The sequence below is a fragment of the Biomphalaria glabrata genome, chromosome 1, assembly GCF_947242115.1.
Source record: "Biomphalaria glabrata chromosome 1, xgBioGlab47.1, whole genome shotgun sequence".
In the NCBI taxonomy this organism is placed as follows: Eukaryota; Metazoa; Mollusca; class Gastropoda; family Planorbidae; genus Biomphalaria; species Biomphalaria glabrata.
In genome coordinates, this window is record NC_074711.1 from 59,799,215 (window position 1) to 59,820,384 (window position 21,170).

The window sequence follows — 21,170 nt, forward strand, 5'->3', positions numbered from 1 at the left end:
AGTCCAGAATGAACATTAGAACCTAGTTTCCTTTGAGACCAGAATGAACATTAGAACCTAGTTTCTTTTTAGACCAGAATGAACATTAGAACCTAGTTTCCTTTGAGACCAGAATGAATATTAGAACCTAGTTTTGTTTGAGACCAGAATGAACATTAGAACCTAGTTTCGTTTGAGACCAGAATGAACATTAGAACCTAGTTTCGTTTGAGACCAGAATGAACAGTAGAACCTAGTTTTGTTTGATACCAGAATGAACATTAGAACCTAGTTTCCTTTGAGACCAGAATGAACATTAGAACCTAGTTTCCTTTGAGACCAGAATGAACAGTAGAATCTAGTTTCCTTTGAGACCAGAATGAACATTAGAACCTAATTTCGTTTGAGACCAGAATGAACAGTAGAACCTAGTTTTGTTTGAGACCAGAAAAAACATTAGAACCTAGTTTCGTTTGAGACCAGAATGAACAGTAGAAACTAGTTTTGTTTGAGACCAGAATGAACATTAGAATCTAGTTTCCTTTGAGACCAGAATGAACATTAGAACCTAGTTTTGTTTGAGACCAGAATGAACATTAGAACCTAGTTTCCTTTGAGACCAGAATGAACATTAGAACCTAGTTTTCTTTGAGACCAGAATGAATATTAGAACCTAGTTTCGTTTGAGACCAGAATGAACAGTAGAACCTAGTTTCCTTTGAGACCAGTACGAACATTAGAACCTAGTTTTGTTTGAGACCAGAATGAACATTAGAACCTAGTTTCCTTTGAGACCAGAATGAACATTAGAACCTAGTTTTCTTTGAGACCAGAATGAATATTAGAACCTAGTTTCGTTTGAGACCAGAATGAACATTAGAACCTAGTTTCCTTTGAGACCAGAATGAACATTAGAACCTAGTTTTGTTTGAGACCAGAATGAAAATTAGAACCTAGTTTCCTTTGAGACCAGAATGAACATTAGAACCTAGTTTCGTTTGAGACCAGAATGAACATTAGAACCTAGTTTCCTTTGAGACCAAAATGAACATTAGAACCTAGTTTCCTTTGAGATAAGAAAGAACAGTAGAATCTAGTTTCCTTTGAGACCAGAATGAACATTAGAACCTAGTTTCGTTTGAGACCAGAATGAACATTAGAACCTAGTTTTGTTTGAGACCAGAATGAACATTATAACCTAGTTTCGTTTGAGACCAGAATGAACAGTAGAAACTAGTTTTGTTTGAGACCAGAATGAACATTAGAACCTAGTTTCCTTTGAGACCAGAATGAACATTAGAACCTAGTTTTATTTGAGACCAGAATGAACATTAGAACCTAGTTTCATTTGAGACCAGAATGAACATTAGAACCTAGTTTCCTTTGAGACCAGAATGAACATTAGAAATTAGTTTCCTTTGAGACCAGAATGAACATTAGAACCTAGTTTCGTTTGAGACCAGAATGAACAGTAGAACCTAGTTTCGTTTGAGACCAGAATGAACGTTAGAACCTAGTTTCCTATGAGACCAGAATGAACATTAGAACCTAGTTTCCTTTGAGACCAGAATGAATATTAGAACCTAGTTTTCTTTTGAGACCAGAATGAACAGTAGAACCTAGTTTTGTTTGAGTTCAGAATGAACATTAGAACCTAGTTTCCTTTGAGACCAGAATGAACATTACAACCTAGTTTACTTTGAGACCAGAATGAAAATTAGAACCTAGTTTCCTTTGAGACCAGAATGAACATTAGAACCTAGTTTCCTTTGAGACCAGAATGAACAGTAGAACCTAGTTTTGTTTGATACCAGAATGAACATTAGAACCTAGTTTCGTTTGAGACCAGAATGAACATTAGAACCTAGTTTCGTTTGAGACCAGAATGAACAGTAGAACCTAGTTTTGTTTGATACCAGAATGAACATTAAAACCTAGTTTCCTTTGAGACCAGAATGAACATTAGAACCTAGTTTTATTTGAGACCAGAATGAACATTAGAACCTAGTTTCGTTTGAGACCAGAATGAACAGTAGAACCTAGTTTTGTTTGAGACCAGAATGAACATTAGAACCTAGTTTCGTTTGAGACCAGAATGAATAGTAGAAACTAGTTTTGTTTGAGACCAGAATGAACATTAGAACCTAGTTTCCTTTGAGACCAGAATGAACATTAGAACCTAGTTTTATTTAAGACCAGAATGAACATTAGAACCTAGTTTCCTTTGAGACCAGAATGAACATTAGAACCTAGTTTCCTTTGAGACCAGAATGAACATTAGAACCTAGTTTCCTTTGAGACCAGAATGAACATTAGAACCTAGTTTCGTTTGAGATCAGAATGAACAATAGAACCTAGTTTTGTTTGAGACCAGAATGAACATTAGAACCTAGTTTCCTTTGAGACCAGAATGAACATTAGAACCTAGTTTCCTTTGAGACCAGAATGAACATTAGAATCTAGTTTCCTTTGAGACCAGAATGAACATTAGAACCTAGTTTCCTTTAAGACCAGAATGAACAGTAGAACCTAGTTTTGTTTGAGACCAGAATGAACATTAGAACCTAGTTTCCTTTGAGACCAGAATGAACATTAGAACCTAGTTTTATTTGAGACCAGAATCAACATTAGAACCTAGTTTCATTTGAGACCAGAATGAACATTAGAACCTAGTTTCCTTTGAGACCAGAATGAACATTAGAACCTAGTTTCCTTTGAGACCAGAATGAACATTAGAACCTAGTTTCGTTTGAGACCAGAATGAACAGTAGAACCTAGTTTCGTTTGAGACCAGAATGAACATTAGAACCTAGTTTCCTTGGAGACCAGAATGAACATTAGAACCTAGTTTTATTTGAGACCAGAATCAACATTAGAACCTAGTTTCATTTGAGACCAGAATGAACATTAGAACCTAGTTTCCTTTGAGACCAGAATGAACATTAGAACCTAGTTTCGTTTGAGACCAGAATGAACAGTAGAACCTAGTTTCGTTTGAGACCAGAATGAACATTAGAACCTAGTTTCCTTGGAGACCAGAATGAACATTAGAACCTAGTTTTGTTTGAGACCAGAATGAACATTAGAACCTAGTTTTGTTTGATACCAGAATGAAAATTAGAACCTAGTTTCCTTTGAGACCAGAATGAACATTAGAACCTAGTTTCCTTTCAGACCAGTTGGAAGAACGTTCTTTCTAGTATAACCCTCCCCCCCCCCTTTTTCCCTACTAAATGCCCCCCCCCCCCTTTTCGCGCTGTTTGTGCATGAGATCTTGTAACTCCGTTATCAGGCCAGACAGTGCATTGGTCGTCTATTTGGTCATAGGATGCTTACTCTCTGTGTTATCGCTTGGAATTCCGGGAAACTCATATTTCCTTGTCTTTAAGCAGGAATGAACTCTTTGTGTCATTTGTGACATGTACATGTAACGAAAACAAACACAAACAAACAAGAAAAACCAAAAAAATACTTAAAACAAAAATGTTTATTCGAAGTGTAATTGCATCACTTATTTATGATAGAGAAATGAAAACGGCTCTAAAGATTTTGTTTCAAATATCAAGGATCACGTGTACTAATGAGAAATACAAATCTCAACTCGTTGGCCACATTGAGAAAACTCAAGGTTGACCGTTATATTGGTTTAAACATTTTTCATTCATATCAAATTAATTTTGGCTAGATATCTTTTAATGAATGAAAGGATATTGAATGACGTCAAAAAAAAAACTTGACACCGCTTACGTCACTGGACCTACAGAAGTAGGGGCCTACACTAAAAACATTTATTTGCAAACATGAACAAGTTTTAATTAATCAATAAGTCTAATTAAACATTTGCGCACCATCTTATTGTAGGCTCCATTAGCCTTTTCAACAATGTAAATGCTACCTATACGGCTCTCCGCAATTAATGTCTAAACAATTTATAAATCACACAAAACACAATCCTATACTCTTAAGCGAGCAATTCTTGTATGTATGTATGTATGTATATATATTTATATATATATAAATTTTATTTCGAAAACGGCTCTAACGATTTTCTTTAAAAGTTCACGGTATGTGCATAATAGTGAGAAAAAAATTCTCAACTCATTGGCCACATCGGGAAAACTCGAGGTCGACCTTTATATCGGTTTGAAAATGCCTCATTATCGAAAAATTAATTTTGGCTGGAATGTTTTATGAATGAAAATTTTCCGTGACGTGAACGGGAAAAACGCTGCCTACGTCACTAGGCTTACCGCAGTACACTAAAATATTTCTTTGCAAACAAGAACGAGTTCTCAAGGATCAATAGACCTAATTAAACATTTGCGCACCATCTTACTGTAGATTGATTTATTATAGAACTATAAAAGAAAAGTAATGAAATTAAATGTGCCAATGTACGATTAGTTATTGTGTTTTGAAGGCTTTATAAATTGATAACACTTTAATTGCCTAGAGCGGTGTAGATACCTTGTACTTTGTTGTTTATTTTGCTGGTGACCTTCAGCTGTTCTATTTCAGCTAAAGCAAGTTGGCGCCTGTCTTTTAAGCGTTTCGGTATTACGTCGTCCACTTTTTTAGCTCACCAAAAAAAGACTGCCTTTGGCATGCGTTCGTCTGAGGTTCGTCTTCCATACAGGATACCGCTCTGTCCAGCGTAACTGACGGACTTAAAGAATTACCTCTATTCAAAGGCCCCGGATACACATTTGAGACCAAAGAAAATCTGCTGCCGAGAACAGAGGCAGACGCGAAAAGAAAATCTTAATCGACCACTGTTTGACAATGGTTATGCTTGCCCTGGATGTGGCAAAATTTGTAGGTCACAGCAGGGGCTGCGTAGCCACGGGAAATACTGCAATCCTCATTAATCTTAGGAATCGAAGACAAGCCTTATTATTATTTTTTTTGCTGTTGAATTATTACCATAAGTTCGTGCTTTGTGTCTACTGTCCCGTACCAAAACAAAGGAAATGGTCATAACACAGCTTCTCTACGCCTTACGTGCTCACACTGAACATGATATCTAGCCAGCGGCCAACGAGTTTGCGTACGCTGCAGCCTCTTTTTATTTAACTATACACCTCGGTAAAAAGCTTGGGGTTAGGGCTTGGAGATGGAAGGCCCAGTTGAGATCTGAATGGAGGGATGTGTATAAGCAGGCCATATCCCTCCACGGGCTGTAGCACCACTGGGATGGATGGATGGTATGAACTTCTTATAGTCCAACAGTCAGGCTGGGCAGGGCACGTATCCCGTATGGGTAACGAGCATATTGTTTTGCGTAACAGAGGTGTCCCATGGAAACGTTTCTTTAGAAAACTAATGCAATGATTTAAGTCTATTAAGAAAAAATGCGCCATTTTACTTTGTCACAAAGTGCCTGTTTTACCCTATAACGTAGAGATTTGCGTCACTTGATGTTTCGTACTAAAGCCATAATGAATATACTAATTCCATAATTAAATGTTTGAACGTAACCACCAAAGAAGTTACACTGCAAAGACTTTCTTCTAAGCCAGTAATAGTAGACCTACAATAGTTTTACAAAAAAAATGGATTGTAAAACTATAAGACGGATGTGAGCTGTGGTTTGTCTAGACTATAGAAGGACTTAAGAGACTTTATATTTAATCGCCATGTATAATTACATTTAGAACTAACAGAACACTAAATGTAACTCTTCAGATTAGTAGTATTTATATGATCGTTCATTTTCGTAATTACAAAAATATTCCCAAAATGACTTAGGAAATTATTTAACCGAGCTAGGATCGGTCATCCAGGTACTAACCATAAACAGACCTTGGCAAATGTATTCGATTTATTTGTTTCCCCTAATAAATCAATCTACATAAGTGTTTGTACAAGTGGTACCTCTTTTGTAGAACCAAAACTACAAGAGCGAAAATAAAATATTGGTACAAAAAAATATGATAGTAAATTTTGGAAGAGAAATTGAAATGTATTTTTTTTAGACATTGTTGGCTGCTTGGTCGTGCGGTTTGCGCGCTGGACTGTCGTTCGGATTTATCGATGGTCGAGGGTTCAAATCCTGCCCGCTCCCATCCCCCGTCGTCCTGCGGGAGGTTTGGACTAGGAAGTAAACTATCTTCAACTCTGAAGGAACATCCGAAACATGTAAAACATTTTAAATTTTACAAATTGAAACTAATATTTATCAATTGCACTTTAATACTTCAATTGTAAATCATTTGATAGTGCAACTTTCATGGTTAAAGCGTGCTCACAACGTTATGATCTTGTCTCCTATATGTGGATGAAAGGGGGGGGTATCATGGAGAAGGTTTTCCTGCTGCCTTTAGGCCTTCAGCAAACACAACTCAGCCCAAGTAGAATTTGATAGATAGCCAAGCCACTCAGCAGCACATCTGACCTCATATACTTTACAGTAAGAACAATGCATAAAATGTTACGTACAAGTAACTTCTTTCCTAAGTCGCTTCATAATGAACAAAGGAAAACATTTGAAGTAAAGAAAACAAAACAAAACTAGACGTTGAAAGACAAAAGATATGACTATTCTTATGTTTGATTTCAATGATTTTCGAATGTGCTAATTGATGACTCTCTTCACCTTTAAGTACAACTTTTCAATGCAGTTTGACCCTTATTAGAATTTATTGTGACCTCGTAAACAAAATGATGGCTATTATAAATTTAATAGGTCAAGTATTCTTTTTTCAGCAAATGAGTAGCTATTCCCAGTTTAGATAGCTTAGAAGGTCTATAATTAACATAATCCTATTAAACAGTGTAATCTTTTACTTTGGGTGTACATTATGACAATATATTATATATATATATGCTTATCATGGGCGTAGCCAGGAGGGGGGGGGGTTGGGGTTCAAACCCCCCCCCCCCCGAAATGAAATCCCCCCCCCCGAGGGGAGTCGGAATTTAGTGACTGATTTTTTGCTTTGATTTTGTTTATTTTAGGTGAGATTTTAATACTAAACCATCACTTGCCCCAGCACAACCAAAGGGGTTTTGAGTTTAAAACCCCCTACCAGGGGGTTTTGAGTTTAAAACTCCCTACCAGGAGGTTTCGAGTTTAAAAACCCCTACCGGGTGGGGGGTTCGAGTTTAAAACCCCTACCAGAGGGGTTCGATTTAAAAAAAAACCTACTAGGGGTTTTGAGTTTAAAACCCTCTACCAGGGGTTTTGAGTTTTAAACCCCCTACCTGGGTTTTTTGCAGTTAACTCCCCCTCTTCTATAAAACAAAACAAAAAAAAATGCAAACGAAAATCCCCTAATTCCAAGAGCACAGTTAAGGAAGATTTTGATTTTAAAACCCCGGCTAAAATTATTATTAATATAAAAAAAAAGCAGCTAATTACTCACTCAAAATGTTATGAGCGTGGCTAAATTGTTTTGACTCAGTTTTGAGTTTAAACCCCACTTCAGCGGGGTTTGAAGGTAAAAAATATCTCTTTAATAATAAAAACAAAGCAAATTATACACTAAAAATGTTATGAGTGTAATCAAAGGGGTTTTGAGTTTAAAATCCCCTCCAGTGGGGTTTGAGGATAAATTTAAATACATCTTCAGTGTAAGAAAAAAAAAGCAAATTACGCACTCAAAATGCTATGAACGTTGCCGAATGGGGTTTTGAGTTTAAACCCCCATTCAGAGGGGTTTGGTGCTAAAAATACATCTTCAATATAAAAAAAAAAGCAAATTACACACTAAAATTATTTGAGCGTAGCCAAGCCAATCGGGGGTTTTGAGTTTAAACCCTTCTTCTACAGATGGCTTTTTTTTTAAGTTTAAAACCCCTCCAGATGGTTTTGAGTTTAAGATCCCCTTACAGAGCACTTTGAGGTGGAAAACCCCCAACAGAAGATTTTGACGTTAAAACTTCTCTTTTTGATATAAAATCTAAAGCAAACTACAGTCACTTAATTCCAAGAGCGTATTCAAGAGAGGTTACACATTTTTACCAGTGGCAGGGCTCCATTAATAAACTGCAGTGAATAGTCATCTACCGAAATCGAAAAACACTAAATGTAGCTCAACAAAAATGGCTAAGACAGATTTTAGGAGTCAGTTATAGAGATCGGGTCTAAATCAAGGAAATCCTATGCCGAACTGGGAGTCGACCCCTTAGTAAGGTTGTGAGAGAACGACGCATGAGGTTTGCGGGACATGTTCTCCGAAAAAATGAATTAAGCATAAGAAGAGTTGCAATGATATCCTAGCACAACTTGACGCCACTCATTCATGGAGGTCCTCATAGTAGGTGGGAAGAGGCTTCAGACATTACCAGTGACAGATTTTTATGGAAACAGCTTGACGTCAAAAGCTCCGAACGGCGCAGGAGGGTCTAAGTCAGTAAGAATATCACATTAGGTTTTTGAAATAAAACTTTTTAATAGCAGGAAAATGCAGTGTAGATACCTCAGAATATGCATTGTGTTGGCTTTCAATACCAGAAATAGTGCTTGGCGGCGGGGCTTCGCCCCGCGATGGGGAGCTTCTAGCGCTCCCCCAGACCCCCTTGCTAGTAATGGCGGGGGGTCTACAATTTTATGAAAACAGCTTGATGGCAAATGCGCCGAACGACGAGGGAGGGTCTAAGTCAGTAAGAATAACACATTAGGTTTTTGAAATAGAACTTTTTAATAGCAGGAAAATGAACTGTAGATACCTCAGAATATGCATTTTGTTGGTTTTCAATATCAGAAATAGTGCTTGGCGGCGGGGCTTCGCCCCGCGCTGTGGGAGTTCCTAGCGCTCCCCCAGACCCCTTTGATAGTAATGTCGGTGAATCTACAATTTTTCCACTAACTCATGGAAGAACCTATTCTAGGGCACTATAAACGTCTTCCGAAAGAATGAAGGGTCAGAATGTAATAAAAATTTTGTACGCACACACACACACACATAAATAGATATATTTTTTTTTCGCCGGGGGGGGGGGGGGGGGTTGGGGGGGGGGGGAGAAAAAATTCACCCCCCCCAAACCCCCCCCCCCCCCCGAAAAAGAATCCTGGCTGCGCCCATGATGCTTATATATATATATATATATAAATCCAAACATTGAAATAAATTTAAATATATATTTAGAATTAACTTCTCCGAAGTTTTTGTCCTAAATTGGATTTGATGGAACCTTCTTTATAATACTAACGCTATGTTTAAGTCTGTTAGTGAAAAATGCGCCAATGTTATTAAGTGTATGTTCTACCCTATAGCCTAGAGATTTTGCATCCCCTGATGTTTCGTTCTAAAGCTATAAAGAAAATGCTAACTGCAATATTAAATGTCTGAACAACAACGTAACCATTTGATAAGCTACACTACAAACACGTTTCTCTAATAGGCCTATAGTTGTACACAAAGGATGCAACGTAAAACGACACGACGCGAGCTGCGGTTTTTCTAGAGTAATGGGGCTCGTAATTTCTATTCCAATCGACATGTACAGTGTTATTGAGAACTAACAGAAAATAAAAGCAACTCTACAAATTGGTTGTCGTTTACCGAGCGCTCGATCACTTTTGTCATTACAAAAATGTTTTCAAAGTGAGTTTGATTAAATATCTTTCCCAAATCATTTAACCGAGCGAGGCTCGGTCACCTGGTACTAGTTGTGAAACCTAATAGTATTTGCCATGTACAAAAGTATTATAAAAAGATACTCTCCAACAGAGGTTGATTATTAGAAGCTATGACTTTCGAAAAAAACAAAACAACAGAAAATGTTTGGGTGTATTTTTAGTAAAATAAATGTACACAATAGTCAATATCTCCCTTACAGAAATTAAAGGCTTGAGGACAAAGATGGTCTCGTACAATTTGTTCGGGTAAATCCACAAAGAAAAGACAATGTGATCGGATTTCCAGTACAAGTGAGCGCTCTAAAACGTGAGTTCCTGTTTTTCATTGACGCAGTTGGAGTTGAATGGGGCAGGAAATAAAGACTCTACAACGCATTGGGTAACACTGTCGCAAGTACTAAATTATAACATGGTCTCACGCCACGCCGTGTCTCTTTAAAGGAACTCTGTACCAAAACGGACATTCTTTAAGTACAGCTGTTGCTAGATAAAATGTCTCTCTCCCCCTCTCCGTGTCCGTGTGAGTTTATCAGTCAAGGCCGCTCAAGTGACTGCAGCTAGGTCACGTTAATCTAACTGTTCATTCAATGCAACCCAGACGGTGCAAGGGAAGAGCACTGTTTCAAGCAAACTGAAGTGGACCGTACGAGTTGGTTCCCTTTTATAGCAATGGTTTGCTATCCAGTACTGCTTCGCACGAATGTATATGAAGACATGGTCAGTACTGATGGACTTTTTTGTACAGTCAATTTGACCAAATAATTAACTTTTAAGAATGGTGTGTTTCGCGTCAAACAAGATTAATCAGCTCATTTGTTTAGTTGTTTGCGTGGTGTACATATACAATCAATTTCAAAATTAATGATAGGCTGCCTCGTAGTGTGATATGCTCTCTTGTCTGACCTCTGTGTGGTTCTGGGTTCGAACCTTTTTGGCTGCCACCACCCTCTGTTCGGCGGGAGGTCTAAGCTTGTATACAATGATCTACAATTCGGAAGGAATATTCGAAGCACTTAAAACAAGTAAAAACATTTGGCTAAAGTTGAGTTGTATACACTTTTCTTTATGGCTCTAGGTCTTGGATTCGTGGTGGCTAAGCGTTAAAGTGATTGGCTTCCGAAAGCTACCGGGTTCGTATCTATGTGAAGATTGGGATTTTTAGAACGCCTCAAAGCACACACAACTCTAATGGACACCTGACTGTAGTTGTGTAAAGTTGGTCGTTGTGCTGGCTACATGACATACTCGTTAACAGTCGCCATAGAAAACAAATGAACTTTATATCATTTGTCATAAAGATGGCCAGATCTAAAGGCGATACATTACTTACTATTGGCCTTGCATTCAATGCCTGGCCACTGCGGCGGAAGTCGCCGAGTACACGAGCTTTAAACTTCAATTTATTTTGATTGAGAACGAACAAAATAAAACTTTTGCTTATTTGTTTTTTTATGTTTTTATTTAAATTAAAAATGAACACTCGTCATTTAATAAAAGAGTTTTAAATATTCTTTCGTAAAAAGTTTATTTAAAACTGTAAAATACCATTCATGCACTACTTAAAATAACATCATTAGAAAAACTTCTAGCGCTCAGTGTTGAGTAAATACAAAGAGAAGTCAGGAAGTAGATTTTTTTTTTTTAATTTAGCAAAGTCAAATAATGAATGACTTAGAATCTTAGTAAAGAAACAAGAAAATAAAGGAAAATACTATTTTACAACAACAAGCTTTTATTGAGTATAGTTTTATCTATTAGTTTGGATCAGTCATGTAATTAAACTTGTTATAGATCTAGACTAACAAAAAAAAAAGAATTTCTAAAAATAAAAAAAGGGAAATGACCTGTATTCGAACTCATGGTTCAGGCCTTCTCAGGCTTCTCAAGCCAACATGCTAACCACTCTAGCAGTGGACAGCCTATGAGCATGAATAACGTGTACAAACATTTTACCAGACAGACAGCCAAACAGAGTGAATTGATATAAGCTTTGCATTGCAGTTATTTTGCTAGTCAATTTATAAGAGATCTAAAACAATTAATGTAAACTAAAGCAGTAGCTTGTATTTGGGTATATATGTAGTCAAGCATTAGTTTGGTTCAACGTAGTAGTCCTCCGTTGTGGTTTCTTTCATTTTAATAATCTTGGGTGTACGTGTATATTTCGGGGTCACTTTGGTCAAACTTGTAGTTTTGTTGACTGTTGAACCTGTGGATGATTTTTTAACAACAATGTTTTTTTAACTAAGTTGTGATAAGCATTAAGTTCCAAGTAGTGAATAAGTAAAATAAAAAAAAATAAAAAATATAAAGAAAGCTTATATTGAGGGAAATTACATTAATTAATTTTGAATCAATATTCAATAGTGTATTTAACTTTTAATAATAAATTATACAATTGGAAATATTTTATTATCATGCTGATAGAATGCTCTGTGCGGTATGGTCGAATCCTTAACCAAGTACATTTCTATAGTTAAAAATTTAATTAAATTGATTAACTTTTTTAGTTGATTTTAGTTTATTCATGTGTTGTCATCGGCAATAAATAATTGTGCAAGGTTTCAATTGAATCCGAGAATATAAAGGGAAGAAAAAACCTGTAAAAAATAATTTCGCCCAGACAGACAGCGTGAGTTGATTGATATTAGCTTTGTAAAAACAAGAGTATTTTTCTCAGTTACTCTACGCACACAATGAAGGCTTTGAAGACACATTTTCATGTGGATTTCATACGTAATTTAATTTATCTAATTTGTAAACTTCCTTTTCAAGGGACGTGAGTAAGGAACACGTTTTTAATAAAGTATAATTCCCCTTTAAGACCATGCGGTCTATAGGGCAGATAGTATAAGGGCCATCGGTTTCTGTGACCCATGGTTAATGAGGGTGTCATGTGGCCAGCATTACGTCCAACCGCCTTTACATTTCCCCAACTAATGTCAGGTAGAGATGGGTGGGCTCAGAGGTACCCATTAGAGATGGGTGGGCTCAGGGGCACCTAACAGATAACGAAACTAAAAATCCCAGTCTTCACCGAGATTCGAGCGGGAGACACTCCGGTTCGGCAGCCAAGCGCTTTAACACTTAGCCACCGCGCCTCCAAAGTATTGATTATGGGAGCATAAGATAATATAAGAACATAAGATAAGATTATTTCAGATACCTTCCCCACCCCAACATGTCCACAGAAGAGATTGGACAAGAGAAAAGTTTGCATGCTTATGCAGAAATTTAAAATCTTTTAATAGTGACAGGCATTAGAGGCATATATAACGCTAATGTGACTGTAATAACCGACTCGCCGTAGTATCATCTTAGAGTAAAGTAGAACGTCATGTAGAGGACCTTTTGACGACACATACAAGTTGTTACACTACAATGTCGTGATTAAGAAGTGTACGCTTGTAGCATGCTTGGAATAAGTAAATACAAGCTTCACAAACTAAAAAAAAAATGTATATTAAATATTTTTTTAAAAAGGAAAGTGAGATTAAATTTACAAGAACTCTATTTCTTTTTTTCTAAAATACAGCATGCTTTTAGATATAAGCATTTTCCTTTCGTAAGTGGATCTTTGTTAAAGTTTTCGAAAAATTGTTTGGGATTCCACAAAAATCCTACTCCGGGGTCTCCACCTACTTCCATCCGGCCCTGCAGAGACTAGTTTTCTACAGAGTAGACAAGAAAAACATACCTCTGCATGTAGTCCTAGTTAATATTATCTTAATGCACCTTGGCGAATTAAAATTTCTGACTTTAAATTGTTGGCTTGATGAAGAGGCCATGGCTTGAAGCATGTTGTAGTTAGCGTTATGACCAAGTCCAATAGCGAATATGTTCAAACCTTTAATACAAGAAGTTGATTAACACTATTTAAAAAAAACTTTTTTTAAGCATTGTTTTACATATAATCTAAACTAAAAATATGTGAATGAAATAAAAACATTATTAAATCAAGACCATATCTATCTATCTATCTATCTATCTATCTATCTATCTATCTATCTATCTATCTATCTATCTATCTCTCTCTCTCTCTCTCTATATATATATATATATGTGTGTGTATTTTCTTGAAGATTAGGGTTTTGACTGTTAGAGTGTTGCAATGGCTGTATAGAAATGGCCAAAACCTAAATCTATCCAATAAGGGTGATAATTAACACACAAAATATTATACAGTTACATTATAGATCAAAGTGTTTCTATTATGACAGGTGGCCATAAAGATTTTTTTTTAGGTTAAAAATTGTTTGAAGTTTAGCTTATTTTGGCGTTTTGATGAAAACAAATATCCCTAGAAACAAATGATGAAAACAAATATCCCTAGAAACAAATGATGAAAACAAATATCCCTAGAAACAAATGATGAAAACAAATATCCCTAGAAACAAATGATGAAAACAAATATCCCTAGAAACAAATGATGAAAACAAATATCCCTAGAAACAAATGATGAAAACAAATATCCCTAAAAACCAACAATCAATCTGAAGCGATGAAACGTCAGCGATAGATCAGGGAACCCATCCGACAAAGATCCAGATTGAGTGCAGAGTGTAGTTTCAAAATTGATCATAACTTTTACACACGTAAAATGTCTCTTTCATCTAAGGAAAATTGATTATTATCTTATCTTATCTTATATAATACAGACGTTACTTCAAAAAAGAAGATGATTACGTCCTACGCGTACTGCATTTAGTCATGCATATTAACCAATGACTTAAATTCTGCCAAGTCACTGGTTTTCCTGGCTAGCTCAGGCAACCCATTCCATGCCCTAATAGCACTAGGGAAGAAGGAGCATTTGTACAAATTTGTCCTAGCATATGGGACGAGGAATGTGCCTTTATCTTTGTGTCTTTCAGAGTATTTTATTAAATTTTGTTTTTGTATTTGAAGATTAGGGTTCAGTGTTTTATGTATGATTGCTACTTTACTTTTGAGCCTTCTGTCCTGAAGGCTTTGTAAATTTAGTGATTTTACTAAAGGTGTTACTCTAGTAAAATGTGAATATTCGTTTGTTATGAATCTCACTGCTCTATTTTGTCTGTTCCAGTTTCTTAATGTTTTCTTGAGTTGAGGGGTCCCAAACGGAGGATGCATATTCTATTATTGGCCTAACCAAGGTTAAATAACATTTTAGTTTTATGTTCTTATTTGATTTATAGAAATTTCTTTTAATAAATCCTAATGATTTGTTTGATTTTTTGTAGTTTCATCAATATGTAGATTCTATGACAGTTTTTCATTTATTATAACACCTAGGTATTTTGCGTTTTTAGTCTGTGTTACTGGTTTGCCATGAATAAGATAAGTGGAATTAATTTGTTTTAGTTTTTTTGTTACTCTTAACAACTGACATTTTTCTGGGTGGAAAGACATGCTCCAATTTGATTCTCATTTCTGTAATTCATCTAATTCTCTTTGTAAAATATCTGTGTCTTGTGTTGTTTTTATTGTTCTATATATTATGCAATCGTCTGCAAATAATCTGACTTTTGTTCCTGAAGTAATGCAATTTGGTAAATCATTTATGTAAATTAAAAATAGTAGTGGACCCAAGACTGTTCCTTGAGGTACACCTGAGTTTACTGTTATCGGTGTTGATTGAGAGCCATTTATTATTACAGTTTCTTCTCTCCCTATCAGAAAATCTTTAATCCACTGATGCAGTGGACCATTAATGCCGAAATATTTTAATTTTTTAAGCAAACTATGGTGGTGAACTTTGTCAAAAGCCTTAGAAAAATCTAGTAAGATAGCATCTATTTGTTCACTATTATCTAAACTTTTTGAAAAATCATCAATTAGTCCTATTAGTTGTGTTTCACATGATCTATATTTCCTAAAGCCATGTTGGTATGGTGTAAGGACATTATGTTTGTCTAAGTGGTTTATGATGTTGCTACATATTATGTGTTCTAGGATTTTACATGTGATGCTTGTAAGTGATACTGGTCTGTAGTTTCCTGGGTCAGATTTTTCTCCTTTTTTAAATAGGTGGGGGGTGACATTAGCTTCTTTCCAGTCCTTTGGTACTCTGCCCTGGTTAAGTGAAGCCTGAAAATGTATTTTGAACACTGGGGCTAGCTCATTGCTTAGTTCTTTGAGTAATCTAGCTGGAATACCATCAGGTCCAGACGCTTTATTTGGTTTGGTGTTGGCTAATAGTTTTTGAATTCCATTTTCTTGTACTACTATATCTTCTATGTTGTCTACTTGGTTCAAATTCATTCATATGTCTTTGTCTCCTGGGGTTGAGAATGCTGATGCAAAGTATTTGTTTAGGAAGTTTGCTTTAGTTTCATTATCATTATGTATTATGTTATGTTCATCTTTTAATGGCGCTAAGCCTTTTGTTTCCATTATCTTAGACTTAATGTATGACCATAGGTTTTTGTTGTTATCTTTAGATATTACATTGTTTATGTATTCACTCTGCAGCTATCTGCTTACTTTTTGGGTTAAGTGTTTAATTTTTATATACTTTTGTAAACTCTTTTTGCATTAGTTTCTTTAAATTTTCTATATAGGTTTTCCTTCTGTTTACAAAGTTTCTTTAGTCTATTATTAAACCAGCATTTATTTATTTTGTTTAATGTGTATTTAGTTGGTATATGATTTTCTATAATGCTTTTAAGATGTTTTTAATGAAATTCCAGAGGTCATCGACTGGTTGGTTAATGTCTTTTTCTAATAAGAATGTTTGTTGAAAGTTTAATGCAGCTTGGTGTAGTTGTGTTAGGTTACATTTATTCCAGAGTAAGATTTTTCTTTTGGGTTTTGTATTGGCTACTGCTTTTATCACCCAGTCCTTCCATGTTTATATATCTATGTGTTTCAGACAGTTGATTCAGAAAAGTGGATATGTAAAGTAAGTAAACATGAATCCGAGGGAATAAATTATGTTTGAGTGCAAAAGCTTAAAGAGATATATATTGCATTATTTTAAATCAAATAGTTGAGCAGTATATTATTATATATCTTTCGAAGCAAAACAATAACAACTGAGTTTAACTATACATCTTGAAGGTCAAATGTATTTCAAACTAACCTTGCCCTTTAAGAAACTCAGCAATTTCAGTGGTTCTCAAGCTATACCCAGACACTCCGTCAGTAACAACAATGACATTTTTGGATGATTGTGCCCTGAATCCGTAGGTTGATAAAGTTTTGTATCTAACTGTCGCTCCGTCCCAGCTCTCGTACTTGATCTGTTCTACCGCTTTCAGTGCGTCATTCACTGACTGTAAATAGATTGTATTGACTATAACATCCGCTAACAAGTTTACAATCAGATCAAGACGGTCTGACATTTGTTTTTTTCAATTGTTTCTGTTAGCTCATGTCAGTTTTTGATTTTTATAAGGTTTATATCAACACACTCTGTCTATCTATCTGTCTGTCTGTCTGTCTGGTAAAAAGTTTGTATTATTTTTTTTCTTCCACACCCAAGTTCAGAATTTGCACAATAATTCATTGGCATATTCAAGACTTGAAGCAATAAAAAAAAGTAACCAATTCTTCAATAAATGTTGAACATAAAGATGTGATGAAAGGGTTACCGAATAACAGTCTAAGCCAACAATTACCTTGTAACTGCGAAGGTTGAACTCAAAATATAAACAATTTCTAGTTAAGATAACCCCAACTCGGGTGTCTAGTGGTACAGGGCTACTGCCATGGGTAACGATGACCTGTTTCAGAAAACTTTTGATGTACATGTCAGAGTTCACTTTTCCAGTGTAGGTTGTTGTATCCACCAGAACTAAAAAATCTATCTGGTTACAGGTCAGAGAGGACTGAACTGACAGTCCAATACATTCCTGTTAAATGGAAGAAAGATTTATTAGAATATATACGTGTTATTAGTGAAATAGGTTCTACCATGTATACAGTATTTTACTGGTTAACATCATTTTTTAGCCTAAATTATCTTATAAACCTCGAAAAAATCGTGTGAAGAGCACGAATGCAAAATGTTGGCTAATCTGAATAGCCTCGGCCGTTTTATTATGGTCTTTATGAACAGGGAACATTAACCAGGGAAACGAAGAAGAGGCAGACAGAGAAAGCGATAGGAAGACTGAACGGTCCCCTAATTACGGCGAAAGACAAAGAGTCATGAAGCATAACCGTCGACGGATCAAGTGTGCTGCCCCAATGGTATAACAGACTTAGTGGTGGTTGACGATGAGAAGAGAAATTTCTAGAAGTCACATAGCACACATCAGCGGCGTGGTCGAGAAGTCACATAGCACACATCAGCGGCGTGGTCTAGAAGTCACATAGCACACATCAGCTGCGTGGAGAAAGGATGCGTTGGGGGGGGGGGGCATGTGAAACTAACTTAAAAATCGTATTGTGTTTTTACATCATTTCATAGTATATATATATATATATATATAATGTATTTGTATCTGAAAAGGTGTAATAGTAATGCCGAGTACTACAACTATCCAATCAAACTACATTGACTTATTTAATGATATTAACACATGTATCTAATTTAATCATTTATCTACAATACCACGACCGATTTAGTTTGCCATAAGATGAATGAATGATCAGCCACATCGTTCTGTTACCTCTGTAAGTACAAGGAAGCAAAAGAGGCAAGAAAGAAGTAATCTCATCTTCTGTATTCTGTCCAAAGTTGTCTCTGTTACTTTCTTAATGACGGACCTTTTTATAGGGCTGAACTAAACGGATCTAAAGTCTGCCACCCTCAGAATAAGCACTCAATAACCGAGTGGTCTAATGGGTGCTACGTTAAATAGAAAGTAGCATTTCTGGGAAAGCACACACACACACACACACACAATAGAAATAAAGTTGTTGAGATCACATTTAAAAAAAATATGTGGAATATATCACACGGCTACTGATCATATTTTTCATAATATCAAACAACCATCTCTTCTCTATCCTATATTTAGCTATGATAAAGTTCTTGAAACATAAATGACATCTAGATTTTCTTATCGAAGATGAATAACTTACTTTTCTGTATCTGATATTTGCAGGGTAAAGAAGAATTTCCCATCTTGTGCAAAATATTTCTGGGCACAAAATTTGGCAATTAAAAAAAGACATTGTTAAGTTGGCAAACTTTCGTAAGTTTATTTGGTGAGCTCTGGCCACACTTAACTATAAGATGGATCATGGCGTGCTGTGAAGGTTCTTTCATCTAAACACTCCTAATAGCTTAGTTTTTGGCTATTTCAGTTCGTAAAAGGCATAGATTCCTTTTTGGGGTAAAATAAATAATTATAGTCATAGATCTTCTCTCTTTCTTTTCTCCTTCCCGTACAAAAAAGGTTGGAGTGTGCACTCGTATGATGATTGAAGTTTAAGATAGTTGGTAACGGTTAATGTGGCAAAATATGTGGGTCGTTACCGGGACTGCGTAGCGACGTGAAATACTGCACTCCTCTCTTACTCCTCATAGGATTCAAAGAAAAGCCTGATTAATATAGAACCAAAATAGTTGTGTACAACGTTTTAACGTGGGACGCGTGGTCGAGAGGCCAAGTGCGCTTGAACATGGCTTGGCTTGGCTACCTAGAAGATGTTCGACACCCGACTCGGGCAGAGTTGTGTTTACTGAGCGCCTTAAGGCAGCACGGAAAACCAACTCCTAGATACCCCCTCCCCCCACTGGTCAACAAATGAGATTGGACCAAAAGCATGAGAGTAGCGCTATACAAAAGCTATAATAATAATTAGACAGAAACTGATGACGCGACAGTTTTAGGGAAGCATGCTTCTCTAAACTAGTCAGAGAGACACTATGTCGCAGATCAAGTTGAAATTTTGCACAATTATTTCTTGTACCTAATGAAATAAGAATCATTTTAAAAATATCCACTTAGTTAATTAACTATTTTAATTATTGGTATTTAACTTTTCTTTTGTTGGTATCGAAAAAGGGAAAGATTGGCTGCCTGGCCGTGCGGTTTGCGCGCTGGACTGTCGTTCGGATTTATCGACGGTCGAGGGTTCAAACCCTGCCCGCTCCCATCCCCCGTCGTCCTGTGGGAGGTTTGGACTAGGAAGTAAACTATCTTCAACTCTGAAGGAACATCCGAAACATGTAAAACATTTTTACAAACAAGAAATTGTACTGACAGCATGGTGATATAATTTGAATTAGTACCCTTATAGTTGTGTAGAAAAATAGTTTTGAAACTTACAATAGACAATTTCTATTGCATTTTATGTCCAACATATTTATTTTGTGACTAAATTGTAAGTAATTAGCACAGAAGACACCTCCTTCAAATAGGAGTCATAGACAGATGTTAAATATTATGACCCAGTTTTGTCTAAGTCATGCTAGAAGTACAATCATTCAGTTATTACTCCCCCTCCCCCTTTTTTTATGTTGGCTGACCACCACCTTCACCTCTGCTTACTGACCTCGCCCTGTTATGCGTGAATGCAAGTTTGTAACTCCACCCACACTCAAGAAAGTCACCGAATTTCTCGTGAAAAGTCATGCTAATTAACACTTTGTCAAATCACTTTGTAATTCTGTGAACACATGATTCAAGCATGTACAGTGAAGAAACTCAAAGCTTGTGCAATTAAACAAGCAACATGCAAAAAAAAAAGTTTTTTAAAAATAAATCAATACCGCCTGTATGAAGCTGACGGAGGTCTATACTTCCCCTTCTATTTGTTTCTTGTCATGCTTCAGTATTGCAGAAAGTCTTTTCAGTGAGCGACGTCAAACTCTTTGATTAACGTGTGCGCCAATGCATCTAACTCCTCATTTTGTGCATACGAGTCAAGTGCGAAAATACCCGCTAAAATGTGTACTTTTAAGATGATTATATTTTGAAAAATATGAAGGTCAAACAAGAGTTTTCATTGTGTGGTCAATTGAGTAGTGTTTTTTTACACACACACACACACACACACACATATATATATATGGATTTCTAGGAAAATCTTTTGAGCCGTTTTCAAAATACCCGCCCCCTCCAGTGTACAATTATTGTGCTGAACCCATGAAACCATGAAGAACCCATGAAACCATGAAGAACCCATGAAGCCAGGAAGAACCTATGAAGCATTGATGAACTATTTTAACTATGAATAACTCCTGAAGAGTTTGCAATGTCAATCGCAAATCGCAAAAAAAACAAAACAAAAAAAAAACACCTTTGTGGCGGTATCTAGAGTTCAGAAGAAAATATAAGATTATAAAAAAATATAACAACATAAGAAAATATAAGAATATAAGAGAATACAGCTTAACGTTTCATCAGAGTAGGAGTAAAATAATGGAATGTTATAAGTATATTCTCTTCCTGCTTGCTTCTCTTGCTCAAGGCAAACAAAGAAAAGGGATACATCTGTTTTACTGCTATTGAGTTGACGACAAAAGAGAGACAAGGAAGGCGTTCATGAACATTAAAGTTCAATCTCCTATTCATAGAAGCTGGGAACATTGCCAAATTTGACGTTTGAAACAGTTGGCATATTTTTGTAGACGGATGAGGAAACCCTAACGTGACAATGGCATCATGAATCGTCAAACGTTTTTGTAGAAATACACAAATACCCCCTGCCCCAATAGCGACTACAGTAG

General features: G+C 36.1%; 1 protein-coding gene across 1 annotated transcript; it reads right to left on the reverse strand.

Moving 5' to 3' along the window:
• Nucleotides 1-11,271: 11,271 nt before the first annotated feature.
• LOC129921902 (cartilage matrix protein-like) lies at nucleotides 11,272-18,316 on the reverse strand. Its single transcript, XM_056005120.1, has 5 exons — nucleotides 18,160-18,316; nucleotides 17,164-17,397; nucleotides 16,626-16,818; nucleotides 13,260-13,409; nucleotides 11,272-11,771 (listed from the first exon to the last, which is right to left on the reverse strand). The coding sequence occupies exons 1-5, from the start codon at nucleotides 18,205-18,207 to the stop codon at nucleotides 11,653-11,655; spliced, it is 744 nt and encodes a 247-aa protein (XP_055861095.1). The 5' UTR covers nucleotides 18,208-18,316; the 3' UTR covers nucleotides 11,272-11,652.
• Between the last annotated feature and the right edge of the window lie 2,854 nt (nucleotides 18,317-21,170).